Genomic DNA, 25184 nt, shown 5'->3' with positions numbered 1-25184 from the left:
TTTTACATTTTGGATTGCAAATGAACCACAATTCAGTGTTTTCCCAAGTAGGCTTCAGGACAAGGAGCGTTTGCAGAATTCAGGAGGTGGCAAACAAGAAATCGAATACTTTTATGCAGCTATTGTTGTTCAGAATATCTAATTAATGTGCACAAATGACTGTTCAGCTGCAGCATCAATATTGACATTGACCTAAATCAGTACCTTTCAATCCCAATACCCGCTGCTGCTTAAGTGAATCAAATTTGTTTAGTCAATCTAAACCGATTCATTTTGTCTTTCTAACTCCACCCTTATCTAAGATGGTATCTTCCAGCTTCTGATTGACTGAATACACCTTATGCAGGTAATCTGCAGTGGGTAGTTAGATAAAAACAACTGGGTTGGTTGGAAAACACGCAAAACAGGGGTCCCTGAAAACCAGGATTGAAAACCACTTGACTTAATAATGACAAAAGCCAAGTGGAGACAAATTGAAGTTTAAACTTTGATGTGAGGTGATTTTTAACATAGTTGGGACATATATCTAATAAATATGTGAGCCTAAGGGTCATGTTTTGATGTGGAATGGGAACATTCTGGCTTATATTAATTATGAAATATGTTCAGGGGCCGCCGAGCTGCACTGTACCTTTAAATGCTCTTGTCCCAATTAAGCCAAGCCCCGCCTCTGGAGCAGACGTCCCATGAGTCATAAAGTTTGATGTCCTGCCCAAAGTTTAGACTCGACTGGAGCATAACTTTTTTTTTTTTTTTTTTTTTTTCTTGGTAGAAAGTGAGCTGCGGAGATTTGTTCAGACTCTGAGTCTTTCCTGTACGAATATGTGCTAACAGTTTGAACTTGGCTGAAACCCATTTAAAGTGTGACGCTTGCAGACAAGGGGATTGTTGTTTTTACCTCTTCTTTTGGCCGCGTCTGCGTTTTTTTGTGTCTTTTTTTTTTTTTTTTTTTTTTTTTTTTTTTTTTTTTGGGAAAAGTTGGGGCCCGGACGACAACAGAGATTCCAGTGTGGAGCAGATATGCGCTTTGTTAGCTTCACAAGTATGCCAGCTAGGAACAACAGGAAAACGCTGTTTTTCACTGCAGATTTCGACAGCTAACACTGTTTGGAACGAAAAAAAAAAAAAGAACTGATCTGTCGAAACTTTAGAATGACTCCGGATAACTTTTGCTGAGAGTCGTCGAGGTTTCCAGATTTCCTGCTGCGTAAAAGAGTTTGCTTGGCTCGGACTTTTTTTTTTTTTAAGTCCATTTCTGAACGTTTTATTTTCGGACATAAAGTTTGCAGACTTCTGGGACAATGGATCCGAGCCAGCACAACCCTCCTGCCGGACACCAAATCGTCCATGTAAGGGGTGACTCTGAGACTGACCTAGAGGCGCTTTTTAACGCCGTGATGAACCCGAAAAACACTATCGTGCCCCCGTCCGTACCCATGAGGATGAGGAAGCTGCCAGACTCCTTCTTCAAACCTCCAGAACCAAAGTCCCATTCCAGACAAGTAAGCCCGCCCTGTCTGTCCCGTGTCCCGTCCCAGCCATCAGTTTAATCAAGGCCCGTTCTGTGGGTGCGAAGGCCTACAGTAACGTTACGTGACTGACTTTGAATTATCGGGAATTTGTTGTCTAATTTTACTTAGTACAGCTGTGCTTCTGTTGACACCGATTATGCGTAAATGTCTTCCTAACAGTGAATTATGTATTTGAGCAATTTCCCGTCACGGTACATTTTGATTAGAAGAAAGGAAAGAACTGATTGTGCGTAAAAGTTGTTTGCGTTACAGGACAAACCAAACTCTGCCTGTTTTGCATAAAAGATTGGAGAATATTTTGATTACGTTACTTAAAGTGAGTTGTCAGATTAGTTCAACCTACACAGGATAAGTTGACTTGTACAAATGTGCATCTGAAAACATCATGAATGTATAAGAGAGTAGCAATTATGAAAATAATGAAAGGGATTTTGTGAAATACTTTGTAGAATCAAGATGATTTACAATAAAACAGACACACACACACACACACACACACACACACACACACACACACACAACTGTTGCATGCGCTCTTCTTTGAGTTTTGCATCAGAGCGCATGCGTTGGAGAGCAAAGACTCGCTCTCACTGTGTCCCACACAGGCCTTGGATCCCCTTCCCTCTACTCCAACTTGCCAGCACATGAACAGAACGTCCTAATAAACATGTAAAGTGACTGAAGCATTAAATCAGGGTTACGAATGTAGGGTTTGAGTCCACAAACTTTGATTTCTGTGTGTTCTGCAGTCCTCTGAATTCCTAAATATGCGTTATCTGCCATATAAATATATAAAATCACAATGTGAATTTGAAAATATAAATGAAGTAAACAATCATTTATTACAGGATAGTTGTCCTTTGTACCTAGATGTGGGCTAAAATAAAGACTCTATTAATAGTTCTTTCTCGTTGACTCCAACACAGGCCAGCACTGATGCTGGGAGTGGTGGAACGCTCACCCCCCATCATGTCCGTGCACACTCCTCCCCAGCCTCCCTGCAGATGGGACCTGTTTCTGGTGGCTCCCTGTCTGGTATGGCCCCAGCAGGTGCCTCTCCTCAACATCTTCGCCAGTCGTCTTATGAGATTCCAGATGATGTGCCCCTGCCTACAGGATGGGAGATGGCCAAGACGGCTTCTGGCCAGAGATACTTTCTCAAGTGAGTATGCTGTCAAAGCATTCCAGCACTTTGCAAACCCTGGAAATTTTGCAGCTTAAAACAATGTTTTTGTTTGTTTATAGTTTTTTTTTAAATTAATGCATAGTTCTGATGAAGAGGTTTTTTATTTTATTTTAATGTAGAGCATAGAGTCATCCATTTAAATTGCATCGTAACAACTACAAGTATTACAGATAAGGAAATGCACATGTGTAATGTCTAATATAAATAATCATATCCCTTAATATGAAGGGGGGAAAAGTATATCGCAGTGTAGTTGAGAAGATGCACTACAGTATTCTCATGCAGCTAAATGACCACTCTGACTGGTCAAGATCTGCCTAAGAAAAAACACTTATTATTAATGTTTGTATTAGTATTGCTTGGTTTTTAAGGTTCAAAACATATAACTGATCCAATATGCACCTTTTATGAAGAATTACATGCACAGGTTGAAAATTAGTGTTTGTCTTTAAAGATTTATTTTTTGTTGAGGAAGAAAACTTTTAGATTCAAGCTAGGCTCAAGGCAAATCTAAGTTGCCAGAGTAGTGGTCTTCAGACTACACTGTCTACTGCATCTCTTTCCAGTGTATATTACGCTGACCGTAATTTGCAAATCTGCTGGAATGGATACTGGTGGCCATTGTGCTCAATGGCCACCAGTATCCATTGCCAGTAAAGAGACAGTTGCAATAGTTGTAGTTTATTAAATTTGGTGGCCTCTGCAAACAAGAGAAGTCTTTTTAGGGACCACTGCTGTATGTAGGGTTCCTTTACTTGGTCTCAGGTTTCAGTAGAGACAATGGACCACTGTAGCTGCCCCAGACAGCAAAGGACAGACAGCTCTGCAAAACCCATCTGCTAACTGCCAGATCTTCTCCACACTAATGAGCCAAAGTAAACTTTAGCACTTTTAGGTAGTAGGTATACCAGAGCTCTTTTGGCCAGTCACAAAAAGTAATTAGTAGGGTTTTTGGGGGGTTGTAAGAGTTTTTGTTTTACTCTTTCTTTCTCATATACTTTAGGTTTTTATACCGTCATTCGCTGTAGTGATGTAAACAGTGTTCTTGTTAACAGTTTATGTTAATATAGTCTGCTCATTGTAAAATGTTCTGTTTTATAAAACCTCAGCAGCCCAAATGTAGACATAACTGGACGTTGAAAGTTGTCATTTGTTCTCTTCTGAAAGTAAAAGATTTTGTCTGTTCTAGGAGATATTACTCTCGTACATGGAAACTGAACAAACAGGATAGCCTCAAATTTCCCTGGATCAAAATAAGAGCTTTCAGTACCAGATGTTTTAGGGTCTCACATCTGGGGAACATCTGGCCTGTTTTGGAAAGGCCCTGCTTTAAAATTGTACAAAAGTTCTAGGGGGGGCTATAGCGTGAAAATGCTATCCTGAAAGACTTCCAGAATGATGTAGTTGTTTTGATGCTGCTTGATCAAATTTTGTTTTTGTAAACCAAATTAAAGTTTAAGTTTAAAAGCCCAATATTACACAACTTATACTTTAAACATTTGTTGCACTACTCTGTTTTATTGCTGGTTGTAGGAATAAGACTGTTAGGGTTTTTGTTTGTCTATATTTCCATGTTGTCCAAATATTACGTAATTGTTATAGCGTGAGTTGGGTTTCTCTTCTGCTTTTAGATTGAAAATGTCTAATTAGAGAATTACAAATGCTTCAGACAAAACCTGATGAAAAACATTAATCATTAGAAAATGTTTAGTTTTTTTTGTGCAGCTTGGTAAAAGGTTAAAACTAAACTGCCAAGAGTTCCCTTCCTAAAACACAATCCAATCTTTTCTTGCAATTTAGAAATTCACAGAAATCAGAGCATTAACTGTAGCTCATAAGATACAGTATATATTCATAATTTAGCTTGCCACCATATGTCTATAACTGTCTTGTTACAAAAAGTACTATTACTTACAGTTAGGAAAAGTAATTGCTAACCCATAGTTCTAGAAAATAAAGATTCCAGATTATAGTCTCTGTTCATGTCTAGAAGTAGTTTTCTATTTCTTCTCTGTACAGAAGTAGCTTGTATGGCAACTAGAGCAGGTGTAGAACCCAGTGTTTGTATTCAAGTAAGAACAAGAAGATGGCCTTCACACACTGAACATCAAAGTGTAGATACTCGATCTGCAGTAAAGGCAGCCGGAGCAGAGCTGCTGAATAAGACACTCCCCTATTTATAAAACAGAGGTTGTCTGACCGAGACGTGTTGCAGGAGTGAACCAGAGCGATAGTGTGTGTGGGTGGGTGGGTGGGTTTGGCTTGCTGGATGAGTGGGGGGTGGGGCGTCGGTCACCAGCTAGCAGAGAGCAGCAGCTCATATTTCACTCAGGTGACCGCTGTTGTCCTTAGAGATACAGTATATCAACACAGGGTGAAAGTTGTTTTTTTTTTTTTTTTTTAATTAGATTTCTCCTTCCTCTTCTGCAGTTTACTAGTACACTGTAGGACTATACAGCTGGGAATGATTGGCCTCTGTGAGACCTTGCAGCTCTGGATGCCGATGTCCCACTCCCTTTAAAAGCCGAGCTCTGATTTGGAATGAATGGAGCTGTGGCGCTGTGATGGTGCCTCTTTTGTGTCAATGGAGTTAAATGGCAGCCATGTGAAGATGACTAGAAGAGGGACCAAGAGAAACTCGGGCCCTCCCTTTGTCCCAGCAGAGAAACAGTGATATTTATTCAGACCACAGGCCTGTTCAGACTCATGTGAGCCTTCCCAAAATAGACAAATGGCTGACGTGAATTTTAAAGATGACAGAGAAGGCAGCGGCTTTCTTAAGAACTTAACTATATTCTTAACATCTGAAGTGTTCAGGTGTTTGCAGGCTTGCAGTTCAGTGTAAATTCTCCTTATTAACAGTTAGGAATTGACATAATTCATCAGTCACTATGCTGAGAGATTCAGTTTGATGTTTTATAGTAAATAAATGTGACGTATTGCTGAACAGTTTGTTTCCAGCTGCTTAATTGTCAGGATAGTCTGCGTTTCTCATTTTTGTGCTCATACATTTTGTATGTTAGCCAGTTGCCAATGTAAAATAACAATCTCAAATGAAACAGTTTAATAGTTAATGAAAACAGTTGGCATTAGTAGCATTAATAGAAGTTGGTGTCAGATATGAGCAGGCTCCTGCAAAACTTATCTGTTTTGTTTTGGCTGTGACGTAAAAAAAAAAAACCCAAAACCCTTAAGCTGGGAAAAGATTGGGAGAATGTCAACAAAGTCCGTTGACCTTTCCTCCTCTTTCTTCCAGCAGTTTGCTGTGGCCTTTGATTTATGGCAGGAGGGGCAGGGAGGTTGGGTCACCTTGCTTGGTGCGGGGACAGGGGGGCAGGGCTGGGTCATAAACTAATGAAGGTTTCTAATTTAGACACACCGGTGCACTAGGAGGGGTAATCTCTGTTTCCGGGCACTTATTAAATGCAGCTTTGAGTGAGGTTTTAGTCCGTGGGAAGTCGGCCTTAAGCAGAGGAAGGCTTTGGGGGAGAAGCTATTGTTTGCCCTCAGGGGCAGGTAGAGCTGTGTGTTGATGGACACTTTTGTCTGTTTAGATGAGCCTTGCTCCTCACAGCCAGATTGAATGACTTGTGGCCTCCAGTATTTAACTGATTGTAATTGATTAAATTGTTCAACTTGACCAGATTTTTAAAATGGGGGATTATTTACATTTCTTTTTCGGTTTTTAAGCAACAAAGCTGCACACTCCTGCATAACCAGGAAAACTAAACCGGCTGATTACTAGCCTAGCTTCAGTGTAAAACCATCTAGGGTTTCCTGAACATCTGTTGCACTAAAGTGAAGTCAAGCAGACCCCTTATTAGAGCAGGAAATATTAGTGTTTTCTCCAACCTCGTGAATTTTATGCATTCTGGATCTAGGTAGTGTTTGAGCTGTACTAAAACATTTTGTTGAGATTTCCACTAAAAAGTTATAGTCATAGTTGTTTTAACTTGTAAAAAAACGAAATGTTTTGCCATTTTTCATTCCTGCATTTAAGCTTTAAGTAATAGTCAAAACCCTTTGGATTTTAAACTAAGCTGTGATGAACTGAGACCACTCTGTCACAAATGGTGCTGGGAAGATGGGGTTGCACGCCTGCGTGAAGCCCTCATTTGGAACAACTTTGTGTTTGACAAACTTTAGGTTTGTTGACCACACACAGACGAGACCCTTGCAGTTCAACTGGGCCCTCTCAGCTCAGTACACAGATGGGACTGTGAGAAAATCAGGCGTGTGTTTACCAAAGTCATGATGTAACACCTCTTTTCCAGACATCAATACATCTACTGTCGCTGAGGGCAGCCCCACAGAGACATGTAGTATCTGGGATGTGAGTATTCTCAGGTTTGACTTCCCAGAAGTGCTCAAACTCAGCCACTAAATAGTGACTCAATAACCAAATAAATGTTCTTAATTCCTTAGTTGCAGCATTCATACATTTAAACTAGTTTTATTTTTAAATATATGTAATTAATTAATGAGCAGTCTACAAATGTGTATTATTCACTTGTTATGCAGTGCGGCCAACTTTGCCATAGTTATAAAAGATATAAAAACCCTTTAAGGAGTGACTAATTAATATCAAACAAACCTGAACTTTCTGAGCTTGTGTCAGCCCTGGTACTTTGAAGGAGGGTTTGTATCATTCTACATACCAACAAAGACACTAATTCACAAAGAGAAACTTAAAGCTACAGAAGGGTCACAGAGGTTGCCCCAATAATCTCTCTTGATGATGTCCTACTGATAGAGAGGCAGCCAGGCATCTCCAGTCAACCAGAGTAGAGGTGGTCATCCTCATCTTAACAGGCCTGATTACATCTGGCCTCCCTCAGTGCACTCTTTAGTTACTGGCTTCAACCACCTTCCCAGCATATACTCCCTGGGTGGAGCCCCTGTGGCCTGAGAATCCCATTTTTAACATTTGACAACTCAGCTGTGGGGCGTGTTTCATCATTGCTACACTCCCCATAGCTTCACTCCCCTGCTTTACACCAGCAAAACACCGCTTTTTGACAACTGGCTTTTAAGACCGATCATTTAGGTGGGATGAACTGTCGATATAGCCTCAGATCTAGCTTTGATTTGTTTGGCATGTAGCAGAAACTTTTTTATTGTGTGTGTTTATATATTTTCATGGGCGTGAACAGAGTGGCAATCTGTGTTAGGAAATGTGTTGCTGTACTCAGATTAAGGCTGAAAAACAAAGTGCAGTGTTCAGACTTTTGCTTTTAGATTCTTAATAATGTCAAATGTGGTTCTACTCTTTACTCGGCCTTTAAAGCTTCATTCAGCAAAAACTTAGACAGAGCCACAGCTTTTTTTTTTTAATGTAACTAATGAGTGGAAGTTCTGTCTTAAATGGTCTTAGTATCAGAAAGAGAATAGAAATTGATGGGGACCAGCTGCCGTGTGATCAGCACAGGGCAGAAACGGTGTATGCCAAATCGTTTAGGCAAAGTCAAGTTTAGCCTTAGGGCAGAAGGTTACCCTCTCTCATTCTCAGTAAGACATTAAATATAACACTAGCACAATGAACGCCACCTTGATAATTGGGCCATCAGTCAAAGGAGATGTCAAGTCCCCGGGTGGATCAAGAGTCCTGTTCTGTGCTCTGCTAACCCACAGTCGACCATGATGACAGCCTGAGCAAAAATTAGCAAGCCCCAGAGTACAGACAAGTGACTTGATAATGGGCCTTGTTTGAACCACACATCTCTCCTTTGCTGCAGTACCTGGCCATTTACAGATGGTTTCCCCTGAAGGAGATAATGGTAGGTTATATTTTGTCCAGACTCCAGAGTAAGCCCATGTCCACAATAATGCAGATTCACAGATATATATATTTTTATTTTTTTTTACTGTTTTGATCCACCATGCTGGTATACCAAAAATAGGTGGTTGCATTTGACCAAAAATAGAGCCCTCAATCGTCGCCTACTTTGTAAACAAGCAGTGCTTTGAAAATGTCACGCCATGTGACAGCTATGGAGTGAAGCTCCCGTGCCATCTCTCAAAGCTTGAACAGTAGCTGTAAATGTTTTTGTAAATATCCGCAGCAGTGGTTAGTTTGATTTCAGCCAGATATGCCAGAAACTAATAGTGTTAAGGTTCAGTGGCTGGAGTATAATCCACTTTTGCGTCCTTGCGCTTGATGATGGTGGTTGGAAAAACCTTAAAAATGTAACTGTAACCGTTTTGTGTCCACTGCCCAGCCCCAGGGATAGAGTCTGGGGGAGGGTGCGAGGCTGTCACGTTAAGCTCGGAGTGCTGTCAGAGACATGTAAAGGCAACACCGAGCAGTTGTGACCGTAGAGGTTGCGGATCATCAGCAATTCCCAACAGCAACTGGTGGCCTCCAGCCGCCCCAACAGTTGCCATGCCATTGTTTTGTTTTATGTTTCGCCTACAGGAAGCTGTGTATGGCCCTGGCCATATAGGGTTTAGGGTAGGCTGAATGAATGGATTATCATTTAGTTTCAGAACTTGGTGATGAATTACTGGCTCTTGGTAACTCATTTACTAGTTCTCTCAGTTCCCACATACAGGCTCTTTGATTACTGTGCAGCTCTCCCAGTTTATAGATTTTATCACAGGACTTTTCATTATCTTCTTTTCTGTTTTGAACCAAAGTTTACTTTACAGCTTATTTGATTGATTAGAGCTTAGTACATCAAGCTAGTGTTTGATAGAAGAATCCATATTTGTACATTTATCTCTGCTGAAGAAGCACAACTTTTGTGGGGGGGGCAGAGAAGAATTTATAAACGGATCTTGGAGGCTTTTATATTTCCATCCATGTGTTCCAGTTGTAGCATTTCTGTGTTTAGCATCGGTGTATGAGTAGGAGCAGGCCTCGCTTTTACCGATAAGCCCTCCCTTTCCTTATCCTAGTGCTCTTCTTCCAGTCTCCTCCCCTGTTCTCCCCTTTATAATAAATGTCATAGTTTCCAGAGTGGGAAGGAGGCAGCAAAGGGGGCAGGGCAGGGCTCCAGAGTGTAACAGAACCACAGCAACTCATGCAGCCAATGAAATTCACAGGGATTGCTTCCGTAGATGGTTCTTTTCCCACTTTGACTTTTTTTCTGTAGTTGTCTCACCCTGTTCCCTGTGACCCCTCTTTCTCAAGGGGCCCCTCCAGTCTGAGCAGTCCCAGCTATTTTGCTTGGTGTGTGTGTGTGTGAGGGCTGGGGGAGGGTTTGGTAGGGGATTTGGTAGTTCCTTTGATCAGTAAAGCATAAACAAGAGGGGGCTTCAAAATGGGTTGCTGTGTGTGTGTCTGTGTGGAGGGGGAGTGCTGAGTCAGGCCCTCTTACTCTCTGGCCTAGGATAGAGAGCAGACAGGCAGGCTGACATTACAGCAGAGGCCAAGTGAATCTGAATCTCTCACTTCACCCAGCTGTTCCTAAACATGGCACTTTGGGATCAGATTAACAGCGAGTTGTAAAGAATCTCAGTGCTTGGAATAAGACTTTCAGGACACAATGAATATAGGGTGCAGGGGATAGATTGACTGAGGGTGGTTTTTAATTACAAACAAACTCTTTAATTTTGCCTTGTGTATTTATATAATTCAGCCCTTGCTCAAGCATAATTGTAAAAGTTGCGGCACATAAACAAGCGAACTAGAGTTTGTTCCTATTTGTTGAGATGGGAGGGCGTCTTAAATGGGATGGTTAAAAAAAAAAAAAAGACGAGTGAATAGTGGGGTTTTAGGTCGTAGCTCAGTCTGTGCTTTTGTCAAGCAGGTGAAAGCTTTGTAAATGTGGCGCCAGATTGTTAAAGCCCCTGACACTCCAGTGTCCGAGCCGCTTCCAGGAAAAAGGACCCCCTGCGTTGAGCCCTGGGACTGACCCTCCCTCAATAGAGAGGGTCCTGCTCAGGAGAGAAGGGCTTCCTGTATTAGCTTTCCATCTTAATCAAGCAACAAGTACCAACAAAGCACTAATTATCAATGCCTCCACAGAATGCAACACAATGCCCCCTCCCCTGCTCCCCGCTGCTGTCCCAGCAAAGACGAGCCATAAAATAGATGAAGCAACATTGTTTGATGTTACAATAGTTGTTTTGAAACCAACCTCTTAGACATTTTCAAGAAAAAGCTTTCAGCGTACCGATGGTCATAGATACATGATGTAGTTTATTTGTACTTTTTGTCTAACCTTTTTCTAACTCTTAAAGGCCTGGTGCCATTTCTTCCTTCTGATTTGTGATGTGCAGTTTTAGGTAGATCATAGGGGAAAATGTCCCAGTCCAGTCCAAACTTAGAATAAAAGGTTTAGTTGAATCTGTATTGAATTGCGTGTTCAGACTGAGTCCAAACAGAGACAGCTGAGTTTGGCTTCCTGTAACAGTCATAGTTTACAGAAAGCAGGGGTTAGATTCGGTGTTTTCATCAAAGACCTTGTTGAAACTGCTCTGAGTCATCAGTTCCTGCATGTGACCTGGTCTTTCGTGTTGATATGGCCCCTGGTTTGAACTTACCACTGATTTCTGGTAAAGACACATTTTGATTTACATTTTGATTTCTTTTATAGCCACATGGATCAGACCACTACCTGGCAGGATCCTCGCAAGGCCCTACTCCAGATGAACCAGGCTGCCCCGCCCAGTTCTGTGCCAGTCCAGCAACAGAACCTAATGAACCCAGCTAGTGGTGTGTATATGTTGACTTTTACAACAGAAGCTGCATGTTATGCATCACAAAGGATCGTATAAATTTGAATGAAAATTCTGTGCGCTGTTCTGTGTTTAGTCATTTGGCAGACATTTTTATCCAAACGTACTTGTATAAATGAGGTACAGAACAAGCAAAAAACGTCAAGGACAAAACATTAAAGCAAGCTGCTATTTCCATTTCCATTTAGTCATTTAACAGACGCTTTTATCCAAAGCGACTTTCAAGTGAGGTACAAGGCAAGCAATTATAAGAAATGCTATGAGAAGAAATGTTTCAGGCTATTTTAGTGAAGTCTCTTCCTTTTATGAAACATACAGTAAAAGTCGGGGGTGGAAATCAAGTCTAGTTCTTACAGGTTTCTAAAAGACTTGATGTACGTCAGTTTTGTCCATGAAGTTGGAATTCGCCCTAGGTGAGGAAAGACAAAGGTACAACGTGACAGGTCCTGTCTGACATGTTTGGGAACTCCGTGACTCAAACATTACAGGGGAGAAAAAAAGCTATAAATAAATATTAATACATATAAAATGTTTGGGGGGGAGGGGGGGCTGCTTGCTTGCTTGTTTGTTCAGTGACGCATGGCAAAGATTTAGAACATGGTGACAGATAGAAAAGTAATGTGCTGCTATCTTGCCCATGTAGCCATCTAGTTTTCTTTTGTTCTTAGCATGTGTGTGTACATTACTCTACTTATGTCCGCATACTATGTGCATTACAGATATGTGAGGTTGCTATATGTTTTGCATCTATGTCTATAAGAAAAACGTAAACAGCGAGTGAACCAACACCATCCTCTCTAACATTACTTCCCTTCAGGTCCTCTCCCTGAGGGTTGGGAACAGGCTATTACAGGAGATGGGGAAATTTACTACATCAACCACAAGAACAAGACCACATCCTGGCTGGACCCAAGACTTGACCCACGCTTTAGTAAGTTTTAAAAAATTTGTTTTGGTCTTTTGATTGAAATAGATTTTGATTAAAAATAAATTGCTATGTTGCTTCTATCTTTTAAATAGGGCAGCGTATTAGTCTTAGCTACTTTTTTCTTAGCTGATGTTTTTTTTTTTTTTTTATAATTACAATGAGCTACTTATACCTGAACCTGTCTCTGCAGGGAAGAGTTTCTTAAACAATTTTTTATTTATTGTTTGGTGACAGTTGAAAGAGTGAGTTCATTTCTGGATGATTCATAGTTCAATTCACCGCACCAAATTGTTTGGGAGTGAGTAGTCATGCCACTGATTGTTGAAACCAGATTTCACGAAACCCCCACCCTCAAAATCTTCACCTACCCTTTTGTCAGCCATTTTAGTGTTGGAGCAACAGCTGAGTTGGTCATTAATCCCCAAGTCCAGGCTAAAGTTTGACAGTTGGCTTTCAGTGTGTGGTGGCCAGGGTTGGTAAATTAGTGACAGGACCACATATGTGTGTTGAGACATCTCTGTGGCCCTGAGAATGAGCTAATCCTCCTGTGTGCCAGGAACCTTCATCTTGCTGCTTATGTCACTGTGACTCACTTACGCTTCAGGTGCCATCCCTTCATCACAGCAGCGTTCCCCAGGGGAGCTCACCCGGGTTCACAAAGGCAACATGTGTGAATCAGCAAGCAGCCTGTTATCCTGTTTAATTTTAGCATTCCTCTTTATCAAGCCCGAACTCTTAAAGGCCAGTTTTTCTCTAAGCAATCGTGTGTCCCACTCTAAAAGGCAGCCAGGAACGTTCAAAACAGAGTCGTAAGGGGAGCGCGGCAGCTGGGAAGAGATGGCAGCTCAGATCGGTGAATCTCTTTGAAGATTTGAGGGCTTGAAAAGACACGGCTGCTGGGCCTTTGAAACAAGTGATAGAAACAGACCATGTTAACCCATTAAGTGCCATCAAACATTTTTTCTTTTTTTTTTTCTGTCTCTCTCTCTCTCTAAATGGCTCAAATATACATTTACTTTTGTTTCTCATCTGATGCTGGTTGGATCTTTCTAATACTCTAAAGGATTAAAACATATAATATAATATTTGGCTTATAATATTTGAAGTGTGGTTTGTGCTTAACGGGCAACTTATTTTGATCTTTATCAAAAGTTTGATTATTTAAAATATGACTGACAATATATTTCACATAATTGGCAAAGTGCACTCCTCTACAGTGCTGCTATGTAGGTCTCCAATCATAAGCCAGCTGCTTTGATAATGGAGGCTAATTTGAGCTTTGAGAAGAAAAGCAGCAGAGTGCCTTTAACTCTGGGTTGTTACCGGCTAGCTTTCCCCTGTGTGAGGCCCAGTGCAGGCACAACCCCATTCTGCTGTAGCTCCAGACAGACTTGAATCTCTGCCAGGCCTCTTTATTCTGTGGTCCAACTCTTAATCTGTTCCAGACCTTTTCAGTCAAAGAACTCCAATGTGAGAGGGGGGTGGGGTAAGGGGAAAGGCAAGGCGAAAGGGGAAGAAAGAAAACCTGAGGAACAGAAAGAAAATGCCGCCGGGATAAGCATGCATCCTCTTTAAGATCCAAGGTGGTGGTGAGCGGCAAACGAGCCATGAGTGCTCTGTGAGTTCAGGAAGGGGCTGGTGTATGTGGGTATGTTTTTCGTACGTACTCTCGCTGAGGAACAACAGGACAAGCGTACTAGGGGGATACTCGTGCGCACAAAAAGCGCAAATTGTCTTTGGGGGGGGGTTTGTTTACAGTGCAAAAGCATTGTATTTGAAAAGAAGTTTAAAAGTTTAAGAACAGTTTCACGTCTACTTTGATTGTTGCATTGTACTACCTCTGCCAAAGAAATACTGTAAAATAATACCAGCACTACTTTTGATTAACTGGCCCATTAACAGGACACCTTATAGTCAACTTGCGGCATTGAAGGAATAAAAACACATCAGATTACTGTACTTGTGTTTCATCTTAGTCTATAAGCTTTTATTTTGTAAACACAATCACTGTACCTGAGTAGACAAATCCAACACTATTTTGACCTGTTATGGATTCAAATAATTCCCTGTTAGTCTGCCCTACAATGTTGATTCTGCCTGACTGACTCAGTGTTTTCCTTGTGTTGCCATTCAGAGCCAAGTCAGCACAGGCTGGTTTTACTCAGATGTTGCTGGAGAACAAGCGGATAAAACTATTTGTATCACAACCAGACTCTTTCTCCACTTTGCTTATCTTGACTTTAGAAACACAACACCTTCCCAAAGGGCCTCTTAAAAAAACAATAAAAAAAAAATAACCTTGCTAAATCAATATTAGACAAATATTTACCGAGCCTTCAAAGTTGCAGTGCTCTGGTCTCACAGAACTTCCCACAGTTGGCACACCCTCAACTCTACCTGCCCCAGGTGATCTCGTGCTGTAATATGCCTGCCAGTGTGATGGCCTGATAAGGGGCTGTGTTGCTGGCTGGTTGTGTTGCAGGAGTGCGTGAAGAAGACAAAAGGCAGACAGCATTAACTTGTCTCTTATCTGCTCAGCCTACAAGCTATCACCACCCTTGTGTGCTCCTGATTTCACCCACCCCTCCAAAAGCCCCATGCGAGCGTACACACACACACACACACACAGTGTTCTGTGCCTGGACTGCTGTTCTTCTAAGCTATCGCTGTGGCCCTAAACTGAACCTGGCTTTCACTTGCATCTCGCAGACAAATGTAATTCTCTGCTTTGATATGCTCGTTGTTTGTCAAAGTTACTGGAAGCCGTTTGGTCTGTGAAGTTGCTCTTGACAGTGGAAACGCGGCTGTGAAACTGTGATAGTCACCATACTTTGTATCAGTTTAACTATTTCTGTCCCTTAAAAGAAAACCCCAGATATTTTTACTTTCTTTTTACTGCAAACGCTTTTGACCATCGGCTATGATAACATTGCGTTGACTATAGTTATCGGCAGTATCGATCCTGCGAGTCAGTTGGTGAAAGAAACATGAGCAAGCAGACTAGACTAACCAGCTCATCTAAACTGCTTCATTTGGAGGTAAAACAAAACCGACCTACAAGACTTTCTGTAACTGCACTGTAGATTTCAAAGTTGAATCAGGTGGCCTGCAAATGCTCAGATGGTTGCAATGAGCAGTTTAGAAGACTTTCACTTTCACTTATAAATAGCTTTGGATGGCTGACCCTCATTTTCTTTTCCCCCTGTTAGACTTTTCAGGCGTCCTGACCCCCCACATATGTGAAATGTTAATATCGTCTGTAGGTTTTCTTTAAATGTGCAGCTTTATGTACGAGTGGGTCTCTCTCCACATGTCTACCCTTACATTTGAATGCGTGCTTCTCCTCAAAGCTCGCGTCTTAACAGCTCCACAGCTGCTGACATGGCCCATGTGCAGCACCTCCGTCTTGAACAGCTAATGGTGCCTCGATGGTGGAGGGTTCCAGCCACAAAAGGCCTCAGTATCAGGCAGAGATAAGAAGTAGAGAGAAGTTACACACACACACACACTCTTTGATTCACTTGATGTGTGGGAGAGGTGGCTCCATGACTTTGTATACAATGTGTGTGTGTTGTGAGGGGTGGGGGTAGCATGAACAGAGTGGAGGGAGGGGGGGGAAAGGCAGGGCAGGGCAGGACAGGGCTGGGCCTCCAGAGCTTCCCGTGGAGAGCCCTGAGCCATGGTTCATTCAGCTCCTGAGATAGTGTAAACAGACAGTGATTGAATGGTGATGAGAAAGGTGCCGGGGCGGGCAGGACAGCACAGAGAGAGGCAGCCCCGCATGAAAATTGTGCCCCCGTTAAGGCTTTGTTTGGTCGGTGCTTCAAGCGCAAAAGCAAACGGTGCTCTTCAGTGGTTCCATTACTGTCACCCCCCTTCTGGTCAGGCACATTTGCGTCTCTTTCTGTACCACAGTGATAAAACATGTGACCTACTTTGCATGCAAAGATTGCTGCTTTATACACACACTTATTATACCCCCGCCCACTCCCCCACTAGAGTAAAGAATAACAAAGATTTCACTGGGGAACAGCTGTGTTTTCAATACACACACATTTGTTCTGATATGGTAAACATGTAGTTAGCTTGTTTGTGCACAGCGCAACTACATTTGTTGTCTGAAAGAACTTTCAGACAAGGTTTGTAGTGGTAAAGCAATTACAGAACCTGTTGTAGATCTTTTTTTTTTTTTCAAATTAATTTCTCCGATGTGCACACTGCGCTCATATTGCAGTTATTAAATCAATATGAGCACAGTGAAGTGGACTCAGCAGGCCAGAGTAAGAAGGCAGGCGGTCTCGAGGGATAATCTGCAATTTGTTTAGAAGGAAACACAACGCACAATGAAAGGATAAGTCATGACTGATGCAATGTACAAAACAAAGCCTGTCTTACTCAGTGAGTGGGAGTGGATCAGGTCTTACAGGAATAGTCATTGTTTTAGACGCTAGGTGGAAAACTTGTGTTGGGACTTCTCTTGTCCTACGCAACCTGCTGCACTGGCTCTAATCTTTAACACCTTCACCTTGTAGACAAAAGTTGTCGATCTAGTTATGCCGCGTTTAAACGGTGCCAAGTGTTAAAAGGTGTAGTTTCCGAATACAGGCTGCTGGAGATGTGTATATTTCTCAACATCCAGCTATTGAAAATTGTCATGTTAATGCTGCGTGTATCTTATTACGTTAAATGTGCTGCTGCGTATGCGTGATCAGGCTCCAAAAACCAAAGGTGTCCCATCCCACCTAATCGAGACTAGCAGATTTTTCCCGTTTGACCAAATTAGAAGTTGCTGTCAGGTTTCATATGCATACCATGCAGCAAGTGTTGCGTTCAGGCAAAGCTGCAACCAGTTGAATTGTACGTTGTATAACATGTTACTACTTTTTATACCTAGTTTAATTAGCAATTTTAGAGTCTTGCTTTGCACAGTTTAAAAATAAGCCACGTGCACATTACATCTGTCACTAATACCAGTAACAACTCTTGTCTTTCCAGTGAACCCGCAGAGGATCACCCAGAGTGCCCCAGTGAAGCAGGGAGTCCAGCTGCCTTCCAGCACCCTGAGTGGAGTCATGGGAAACAACAACCAGATGAGGCTGCAGCAGATTGAGAAGGAAAGACTGAGACTGAAGCAACAGGAGCTGCTTCGGCAGAGACCACAGGTCAGGGATCTGAGTTGAAGCATTTCATACATGCGAAGTGCTGCGATCTCGTGGAAGAATTGCTTGCGTGTATTGGAAAGGTCACAAGGTTGACACTTTCAGTTTGTGTTCATCAATCCATAGTACAGTAATATACTACACCGGATGGGGCACCAGCAAACCTGTTACAACACACAGTGTGCACCTTGTATCCACTAAGGCTTTAAATATGAGTCATCACTGATGGGTAGAGTGGTGAATCTTTAAGGCTCTTTGATCGGTTTTTATTGTTACACCACCCTGCAATGAAGACTCCTGAGTCACCTATGGTAATTTTATCACTTCCTAACGGTGATGTGTCACCGCGCCGCCCACACTGGGTGGTGCAGGAAAGACCTTGAGTGTACTCAAGGCTGTGTCATAACACTGGAAGCAGAGTTCTATCCCTGTGAATGACTGCTGGTGACTTTGTTTACCATGCTGCTCACTTGGGTTGTTTAAAGTTCACTGTGTAGGAAGTGACCTGAGTGTCCACATGAATCAGGCTGTAGAAGGGGGAGGGGGAAGGGCTGTTTGTCAGAGTAGATGCACTATAAGTAATCTAGTAATTGTTGAAATTATAAAGGAGAAATCTGGCTCCCATAATGAGTTGAAGGATAAAAAGAAAGTCAGCACAGACATTTGTGGAGAATTTGAGCCTGTCTGTCATTTGCAAGCCTCAAGCAGGTTTCTAAAGTAGGAGCACGTGTACGTGACAAAAGTCTTCGAGTCCCCATGTTGTTTTAGTGCAAACGTCAAATTTCCTTCCTCCTCCATGAATTATTTTGGTGTGTTTTATATGTAGAACTGAAAGATACAGAACTGACCAATTATGCAGGTAAAGTTTTAGTTGCTACGCGTATAAGCTCCGTTTTTTTTTTCCCGCACTCTTGCCAGTTAAACAAAAAGCGTGATGGAAAACAAAATGTGCATAAGACACTGCAGACCACACTGTATACATTTAAAGAGCGCCTCTGACTGTCTGTTTAGATTATTAAGTCTACCACATATTTCCAGAGAACATGTATTTTAGAAGGGATTATGTAATTGTGCAGACTATATTGTATTGAAGGGAGGTCAACCTTGGAGCAAATCCTCCCACACCCAAATGTTCTCCACATGGTTAAAGTGTGATGAAGAAAGGGTGGTGATCTGCTGAACTCGCCAGTGGCAGTCAAGTGCTAATGTTGTTCCACCATGCACAAAAGGAGAGTTAATAAAACCTTAAATGTTTATAGTACACAACCCTCATAATCCTTTTCAATCCAAACCAGATTGTTTACATGTGTGCATGAGGTGCCAGCTGCAAGTACATGAAATGAAAAACAAGACTCAGACAAAAACATCCTATCCTGATAAAATGCTTTGGAGCTTTAATATATCGCAGAACATTGTGTCCATTTCCTTTCAAACACCAAAAACCGCTTGTCTGGCAGCTGACTCGAAATGTTAAATCCCATTGGCTGCCTCCTCGTCGAGGACGATGAACCTATAAAACTTAACATCTCCAAGCCGTCATGTCGGTCAAGTCTTTTCACCTTCCTGTTCAAGGGGAGGGGGGGGGGGGGGGGTGGTGGACAGCATGACTTCATATCCTCAACCTTATCTAATACAACATGTGTAGAACACAATTGTCTCACACTGTGTCCAGTTCCTTGTAATTTGACACTTTATGGAAAGAAATGAGGGCACCATGCTGGCATCCTGCGTTTAATCCTTTAATTTAACATTTTTGCGCAGTGATATGAGGCATTTCCAAAGTGTTTTCAACAAGCTGTAGCTGTGTTGAATTAGCTTCTGAGGGTTCAGGGTGGGGTCGATTGTTGCTCATGGGTTTTGTGCTTTATCGTCCACAGGAGCTCGCTCTACGGAATCAGCTGCCTACCAGTATGGAGCAGGACGGCAGCACAAACCCTGTGTCTTCTCCTATGGCCCAGGATGTCCGGACCATGACGGCCAACAGCTCGGACCCATTCCTCAACAGGTTGGTTTCAAACTCGAGTCAGGCAAGTCTTCTGTGGAGCAAATGGAGGAGTTTTTCCCTGAGTGCTGCACAGGTTGACGTCAGTGCACTTGCTGAGGGCTCCCATTCTGGTTCAACTTGTCAGAACCGGTATCTGAGTTTTAGTTCTGCTAAGAGCTTCCCAAGTTACACAAGTAGTAAAAACAGAAAGCCAGTCTCTGGGCTTAACTGTCTTCACGTGGTAATGACTCATTCAGACCAGCAGCCCTGTGCCAGACTACACTGCACAATGGGGACCTCTGGTGTACAGCCTCTGTAAAGACGAGCAGAACGTTAATGGTGGTGCAACCCTGTAAATTCTATAAAACACTTAAGTCAAAGTGGAGATGAACAACTTCTACAGCTCAAAGTAGTAAAGACACTAAACTGATGAACCAGACCTGCTGTTATTATTTAATGTTTGCCTCCAAATGCATTCTGGGAAGAAACAAAACAGCAGTTCAAGCTCCAGTTCTGTGAGTAAGGAGCTGAATAGCAACCAGGCCATGAGAACATGTGGTACAGTCAGTGGACAGGCCAACCTAATCTCCCCCCTCCCCCCCCTCTCACAATGGCCTCATTCATCCTGCCTCTTCCATACTCTGCCTACATATTTTTCCTCTGCTAATTAGTATAGGCTTGTCAAATGTCTCCTCTCTGTCCCTCTTTGTCTCGTTTCCCCCTTTCATCGTTGTTTTTTTTCCCCTATATCCTGCAGTCGAGGATGAAAAAGGGGAAGCTCAGATTCAGCAGTGTCACTGAATTACTTTTGCATAGACATATGCAGAGGGTCCCTGCTTGAATTAAAGCCACACCGTGGTTTTAATAACTAGCGTTTGTCTTGTGGGGGTTTTAATTAGAACCAAGAAGTTGTGCTTGACTACAGTAAAGTGAAATAAGCTCATTGTAAATTTCCTTCGGGAAAATCATGTTAAATAGCTTGCACAGATTTGATCCTAGACTTTTTTTTTTTTTTTTAAAGCGGGACCTACCACTCCAGGGATGAGAGCACAGACAGTGGCTTGAGTATGAGCAGCTACAGTGTCCCTCGCACTCCAGATGACTTCCTCAACAGTGTGGACGAGATGGACACAGGTGAGGCTGGAAAAAAGCAGATGTGATCACTTTTCAGACGGCTTGGTTTATATTTCAAAGTCTCTTTACTTTACACAGATTGAGTAAAATGTCCTATTGTTGATCAGTCGGAATGATTTCAAAAATGTAGCCTGATGTCACCTAAATGCAACACAGACCAACGCTTCCTTATTTGGCTGTAGTACTGTTACGTTAGTGATAGTGACTCAAATGTTTTCACGTCCAGGTCTGATGTGACAAATTTCTCCACGTAAAGCTGCTCATATTTGCTCTGTACACAAGTTAAAAATATGTTTCAGTATCACGCATCATGCTGACAACAATTTTTTCTTTTTCCTGTGCGTCAGGGGACCCGCTGCCTCCCTCCATGACAACACAGCCTAGTCGTTTCCCTGACTACCTGGACACCATTCCGGGAACAGATGTGGACCTGGGCACTCTGGAAGGTGAGAGCATGGCAGTGGAGGGAGAAGAGCTGATGCCTAGTCTGCAGGAGGCCCTGAGCTCTGACATCCTCAATGACATGGAGTCAGTGCTGGCAGCTACCAAGATTGACAAGGAGAGCTTCCTCACATGGTTATAGAAGACCACGAGTGGAGCCGCTCCTCACTCCTCCCTACACTCTGAACTGCTGCCTGCTCTAATCTGAAGGATTCATAGATGCTTTTACAAGACATTTCAGCAAAGCCTCTCTGGACTTCTGTCTCTGTGCGTAGGGCTCAACCTGTTTTGAGGCAGTATTGCTCTGTTCTTTTCACTGGTGTGAATTTCTTCTTTTATTTTTGTCTGTGTCTTCAAGGCTGGACCATGAACAGACAATTTCGCAAGGGTCCCCAAATCTTTCACAGGTCTGTCAGTGAATCTAGGGCATCATTACCTAGAGCAGGGGGCTTGCTCTTCCCCTGGTCTCCCCTCACATCTTAGCTGGGTTGGTGCATGCTCCTGTCTGCAGGGACTGCCCTCACCCGTTGTTGCCTCAAGTCTCTGGTGCCTCTTTTTCTTGCAATACAGCACAAAGCAGCACTAATTAACTGTTTGGGACAATTGCATCTAGACCAAGTAGCTTTATATCCGGCTTTGCAAGTTTCTATTTTTTTGCTTATTTGCAACGAGCCTGAGAAACCAAAAATGATGTATTTGAAGCATAAAGAACAATACGGATTTGGAGTAAAGGTAATGCGAGGCCCAGTTTGGACATATTGGCTTTGTGGGGGGGGGGGGGGGGGGGGGGGCCTGAAGATTGCCTACATTGCTGCTTGGCTGTGCCAGCAAGACTAAGTTAACCCTTTTGATAGATCAAGTGCCTTCAGTTTGTTTTTGTTTTTTTGGAGACGCGAGCATCACGAACAATGACGTTTCTGTAATACAGCAATAAGCATTAGACTGTATTCAACATCCACTACACTTTTCCTCATGTTCAATAATCAAAAGTGTATTTTTGTTATATAAACAGTATAAGGGGATTTAGGGATTTCTGATTTTTAAAACCATTGCTTCTTTGTATCTCAGTCCTATCCAAGCCTAATTCCTGATTCGTTTTTATGTTTAGTATTTTTAGATTGCTACATATGTATGATAGCTTAGATCAAATGGCATTTTCCTTTTGTTTTTTTTGTTTTTTTTATCTTTCATAGATTAATACATTTTTAACAGGGTCGACTTATCACAGCACGTGACGTCACCAACATGAACTCTGCCAAGACAGATCGATGATTTTTTTTTTTTTTTTTTACCATCTAGCTAATTTCTCTCATCTCTAATTTACTATATACATATTTGTGTGATTGTTTTTTTGCAGCTTTTACTGTGTTTCCCAAAAGTTAACCAAAAAAGGCTTTACAGTATCTTTTGGCTAACATGAGACTATAGCTCTTTGATCAATTAAACCTTGTGACAGCGTACAATATACAAGTTACAGTGTTTGAAACTGTCTTCCTAAAGAAGGAGCTCAACCCCTCTGTGTGATGCGGTGCTGTGTGTTGAAATCAGGGGTTTAGAAACTACAGCTAAGACAAGTTTAAGCAGGTTTGAGAGTCACGTCGAGGGGCAGTGTGGAAAGGCTAGGTTTTGACTGACAGTGGTGAGTTAAGAGCATTGATTTGTTTTTATGGCATAATTAAGAAACAATCAGTTGTCTCAGTCAGGAACTGTTGTGGCAGATTCCAAAGATGTTTTCGTAACGACACTAACACTTTTGCTTCCATTTACACAGTCCAGAAATGGCAGGATTTGTAAATCAACCCTCTATGAACAAACTATATAAGCTAATAAAAAACAATGTAGAATTTAAGTGTTTTATGGACTCATCGGAATAGGTCTTTTTAACTTTTTAGGAAAGATGGTTGTTTTGAGTGACTAACCCTGAGATTTAAAGGATGAGGTTTAAGCAGGTTTCAGAGAAGCAAGTGTTTTGTTTTTTCCTCCTCCAAGCACTCACATGTTTACATATGCTCTAAATAAGAAGAGGCTTCAGCTGCAGTGGAGACAATACACTAACAATTATCTCATAATCACATTTAGATGTTTACACCATGGCTACTTTTTTTTTTTTTTTTTTTTTTAAATCACAGCAGTAATCTTTAAATAGTCTGCCTGCCTTGCACACCCTTGGTTGAGGCCTTGCAGGATGTTACACTGATTCTTTTGCCAGCCAACACTTAACTGACAGAATCAACTCGATGGAACTTTTGTCTTTTTTTAATCTGTGTGAAAAGAAGCTTCTTTTAGTTTTGATTGTACTGATCGTTAAATCATGTGTTGCTGATGGATTTAAGGTGGATAACAGTGTTGGTGAGAACAATGCAACTGAAAGACTGGTACACTACAGTTTTTGTATTGCACGGCTACGGAGTTTCATTTTGATGCAATAATGCATTGTCACAAAACTGATTTTATGCTTACTTAGTGTGTAATTGTCAGAGCATATTAGAGGTTGACTGTTATTGTAGCAGTAGAACTAATCACAAAAGTTAAAGGAATTTTTGTATTTAGAGTTTTTCTAAATGCACATAAAATGAATTTATATTTCGTAATGATCGGTTCATTTTTTTTTGATATGTGCATGTGTTTTAGAACAATAAATTCTGTTACATTATCTTCATATATTTTGAAATTGGCTTGAAATAAACTACATATTGTGGTAACATTTTTTTCCCCTGTGTGATAATTTCTTGTTTTTAATTCTAGTTATATTAGGATATAATCTGCACACCATCCTATAGTCTTCATTGAGCTCACGGTGATACCATATTTACACGCTTTTATTTTACATTAAACTCGGCTGTACACTCTACTTTGTGTAAAGTATTGTTTAAGTATTACCCTAAAACATGTTCCACTTCAGATTCTTTACTCAAGTTAAATATCTTCTTTTCCTTTCGGCTGTTTCCTTTCAGGGGTCACCACAGCGAATCATGTGCCTCCATCTAACTCTATCCTCTGCATCCTCTTCACTCACACCAACTAACTTCATGTCCTCCCTCACTACATCCATAAATCTCCTCTTTGGTCTTCCTCTAGACCTCCTGCCTGGCAGCTCCAACCTCAGCATCCTTCTACCGATATATTCACAATTTCTCCTCTGAACATGTCCAAACCACCTCAATCTGGCCTCTCTGACTTCATCTCCGAAACATCTAACATGAGCTGTCCCTCTGGTGTCCTCATTCCTGATCCTGTCCATCCTCGTCCCTCCCAAAGAGAACCTCAACATCTTAAGCTCTGCTACCTCCAGCTCTGCATGCTCATACATATATATATAATTATTAAATGTTTTTTTTAAATAATCCTTATGCGCAAAAAGTAACAAGTAACTAACGCTGTTAAGTAAATGTAAGGCACAATGTTAGTATTGTGGATTGAATGTATAAGTAGCATTATATGGAAATACTTCAGCTACGTACAAAAGGACTTCGTTAATTACCACCTGATTACAAAACTTCACATGTTGATCTTGTATGTTGCGATATGACAGCCTCACCAGGACAACGACGCGTATTTTTTAACGTTTTATGTTGAAAGTGTTTCTTCTTTGATACTGTACAACCAACAGTAGCTTGACTTACGCCAGACGTTGTAGTTCCCCGATGTGACCACTAGATGGCTCTCAACTGTTCTATAACGTTAAGTTTCTATTTTTGGATAATGTGATTTCAATGCTGCTTCAATGTTTTAGTGTAGGCTTCGCAGCATTGAAATAGTTCAGTTAAGAATAAGATTGATGAGGCGTTTTACGTGGAGGAAGCGGGGAACTTTAGAGTGAGCCTAAAGTTGACAGGAACGGTCTCATAAGTCTAATGACTGAATTGAGGAGTTTCTTTTCCGGCCTCTTGTGGTCTAACAGCAGAAGTGCAACATGAATATAGTAAAACTGACATCGACACACAGTAGCACACTACAACGTCCGTTTTATCCTTTCAAAATAACGGTAATATAACGCTCACTACTAGTGACCTGACGAACTTGGAAGGAGTGATCTTGAAAGTTTTGATGAGAGTATTTTTTACCGGTTAAAAGTTTACAAATAAAAGCACTCGATATCAGATAACTTCCCTTTTAATAAGCAAGACTTCAGCTGTGT

At 41.6% G+C, this 25184-nt stretch overlaps 1 protein-coding gene across 1 annotated transcript; it reads left to right on the top strand.

Moving 5' to 3' along the window:
* Nucleotides 1-772: 772 nt before the first annotated feature.
* Nucleotides 773-23750, top strand: yap1 (Yes1 associated transcriptional regulator). The gene is made up of 8 exons (XM_067507571.1): nucleotides 773-1502; nucleotides 2459-2694; nucleotides 11259-11377; nucleotides 12218-12331; nucleotides 17324-17490; nucleotides 19365-19492; nucleotides 20493-20605; nucleotides 20953-23750. The coding sequence occupies exons 1-8, from the start codon at nucleotides 1302-1304 to the stop codon at nucleotides 21186-21188; spliced, it is 1314 nt and encodes a 437-aa protein (XP_067363672.1). The 5' UTR covers nucleotides 773-1301; the 3' UTR covers nucleotides 21189-23750.
* Nucleotides 23751-25184: the final 1434 nt, after the last annotated feature.

Source organism: Channa argus, chromosome 6 (genome assembly GCF_033026475.1).
Source record: "Channa argus isolate prfri chromosome 6, Channa argus male v1.0, whole genome shotgun sequence".
Taxonomy (NCBI): Eukaryota; Metazoa; Chordata; class Actinopteri; order Anabantiformes; family Channidae; genus Channa; species Channa argus.
Note: the sequence above shows the minus strand (reverse complement) of the source record. Positions and strands in the feature narration are given on the sequence as shown.

Coding starts and splice junctions, on each gene's coding strand:
- yap1 (XM_067507571.1), top strand. CDS start 1,302: ATGGATCCGAGCCAGCACAACCCTCCTGCCGGACACCAAATCGTCCAT. Junction 1,503..2,458: donor CAAAGTCCCATTCCAGACAA/GTAAGCCCGCCC, acceptor ACTCCAACACAG/GCCAGCACTGATGCTGGGAG. Junction 20,606..20,952: donor TGTGGACGAGATGGACACAG/GTGAGGCTGGAA, acceptor CCTGTGCGTCAG/GGGACCCGCTGCCTCCCTCC.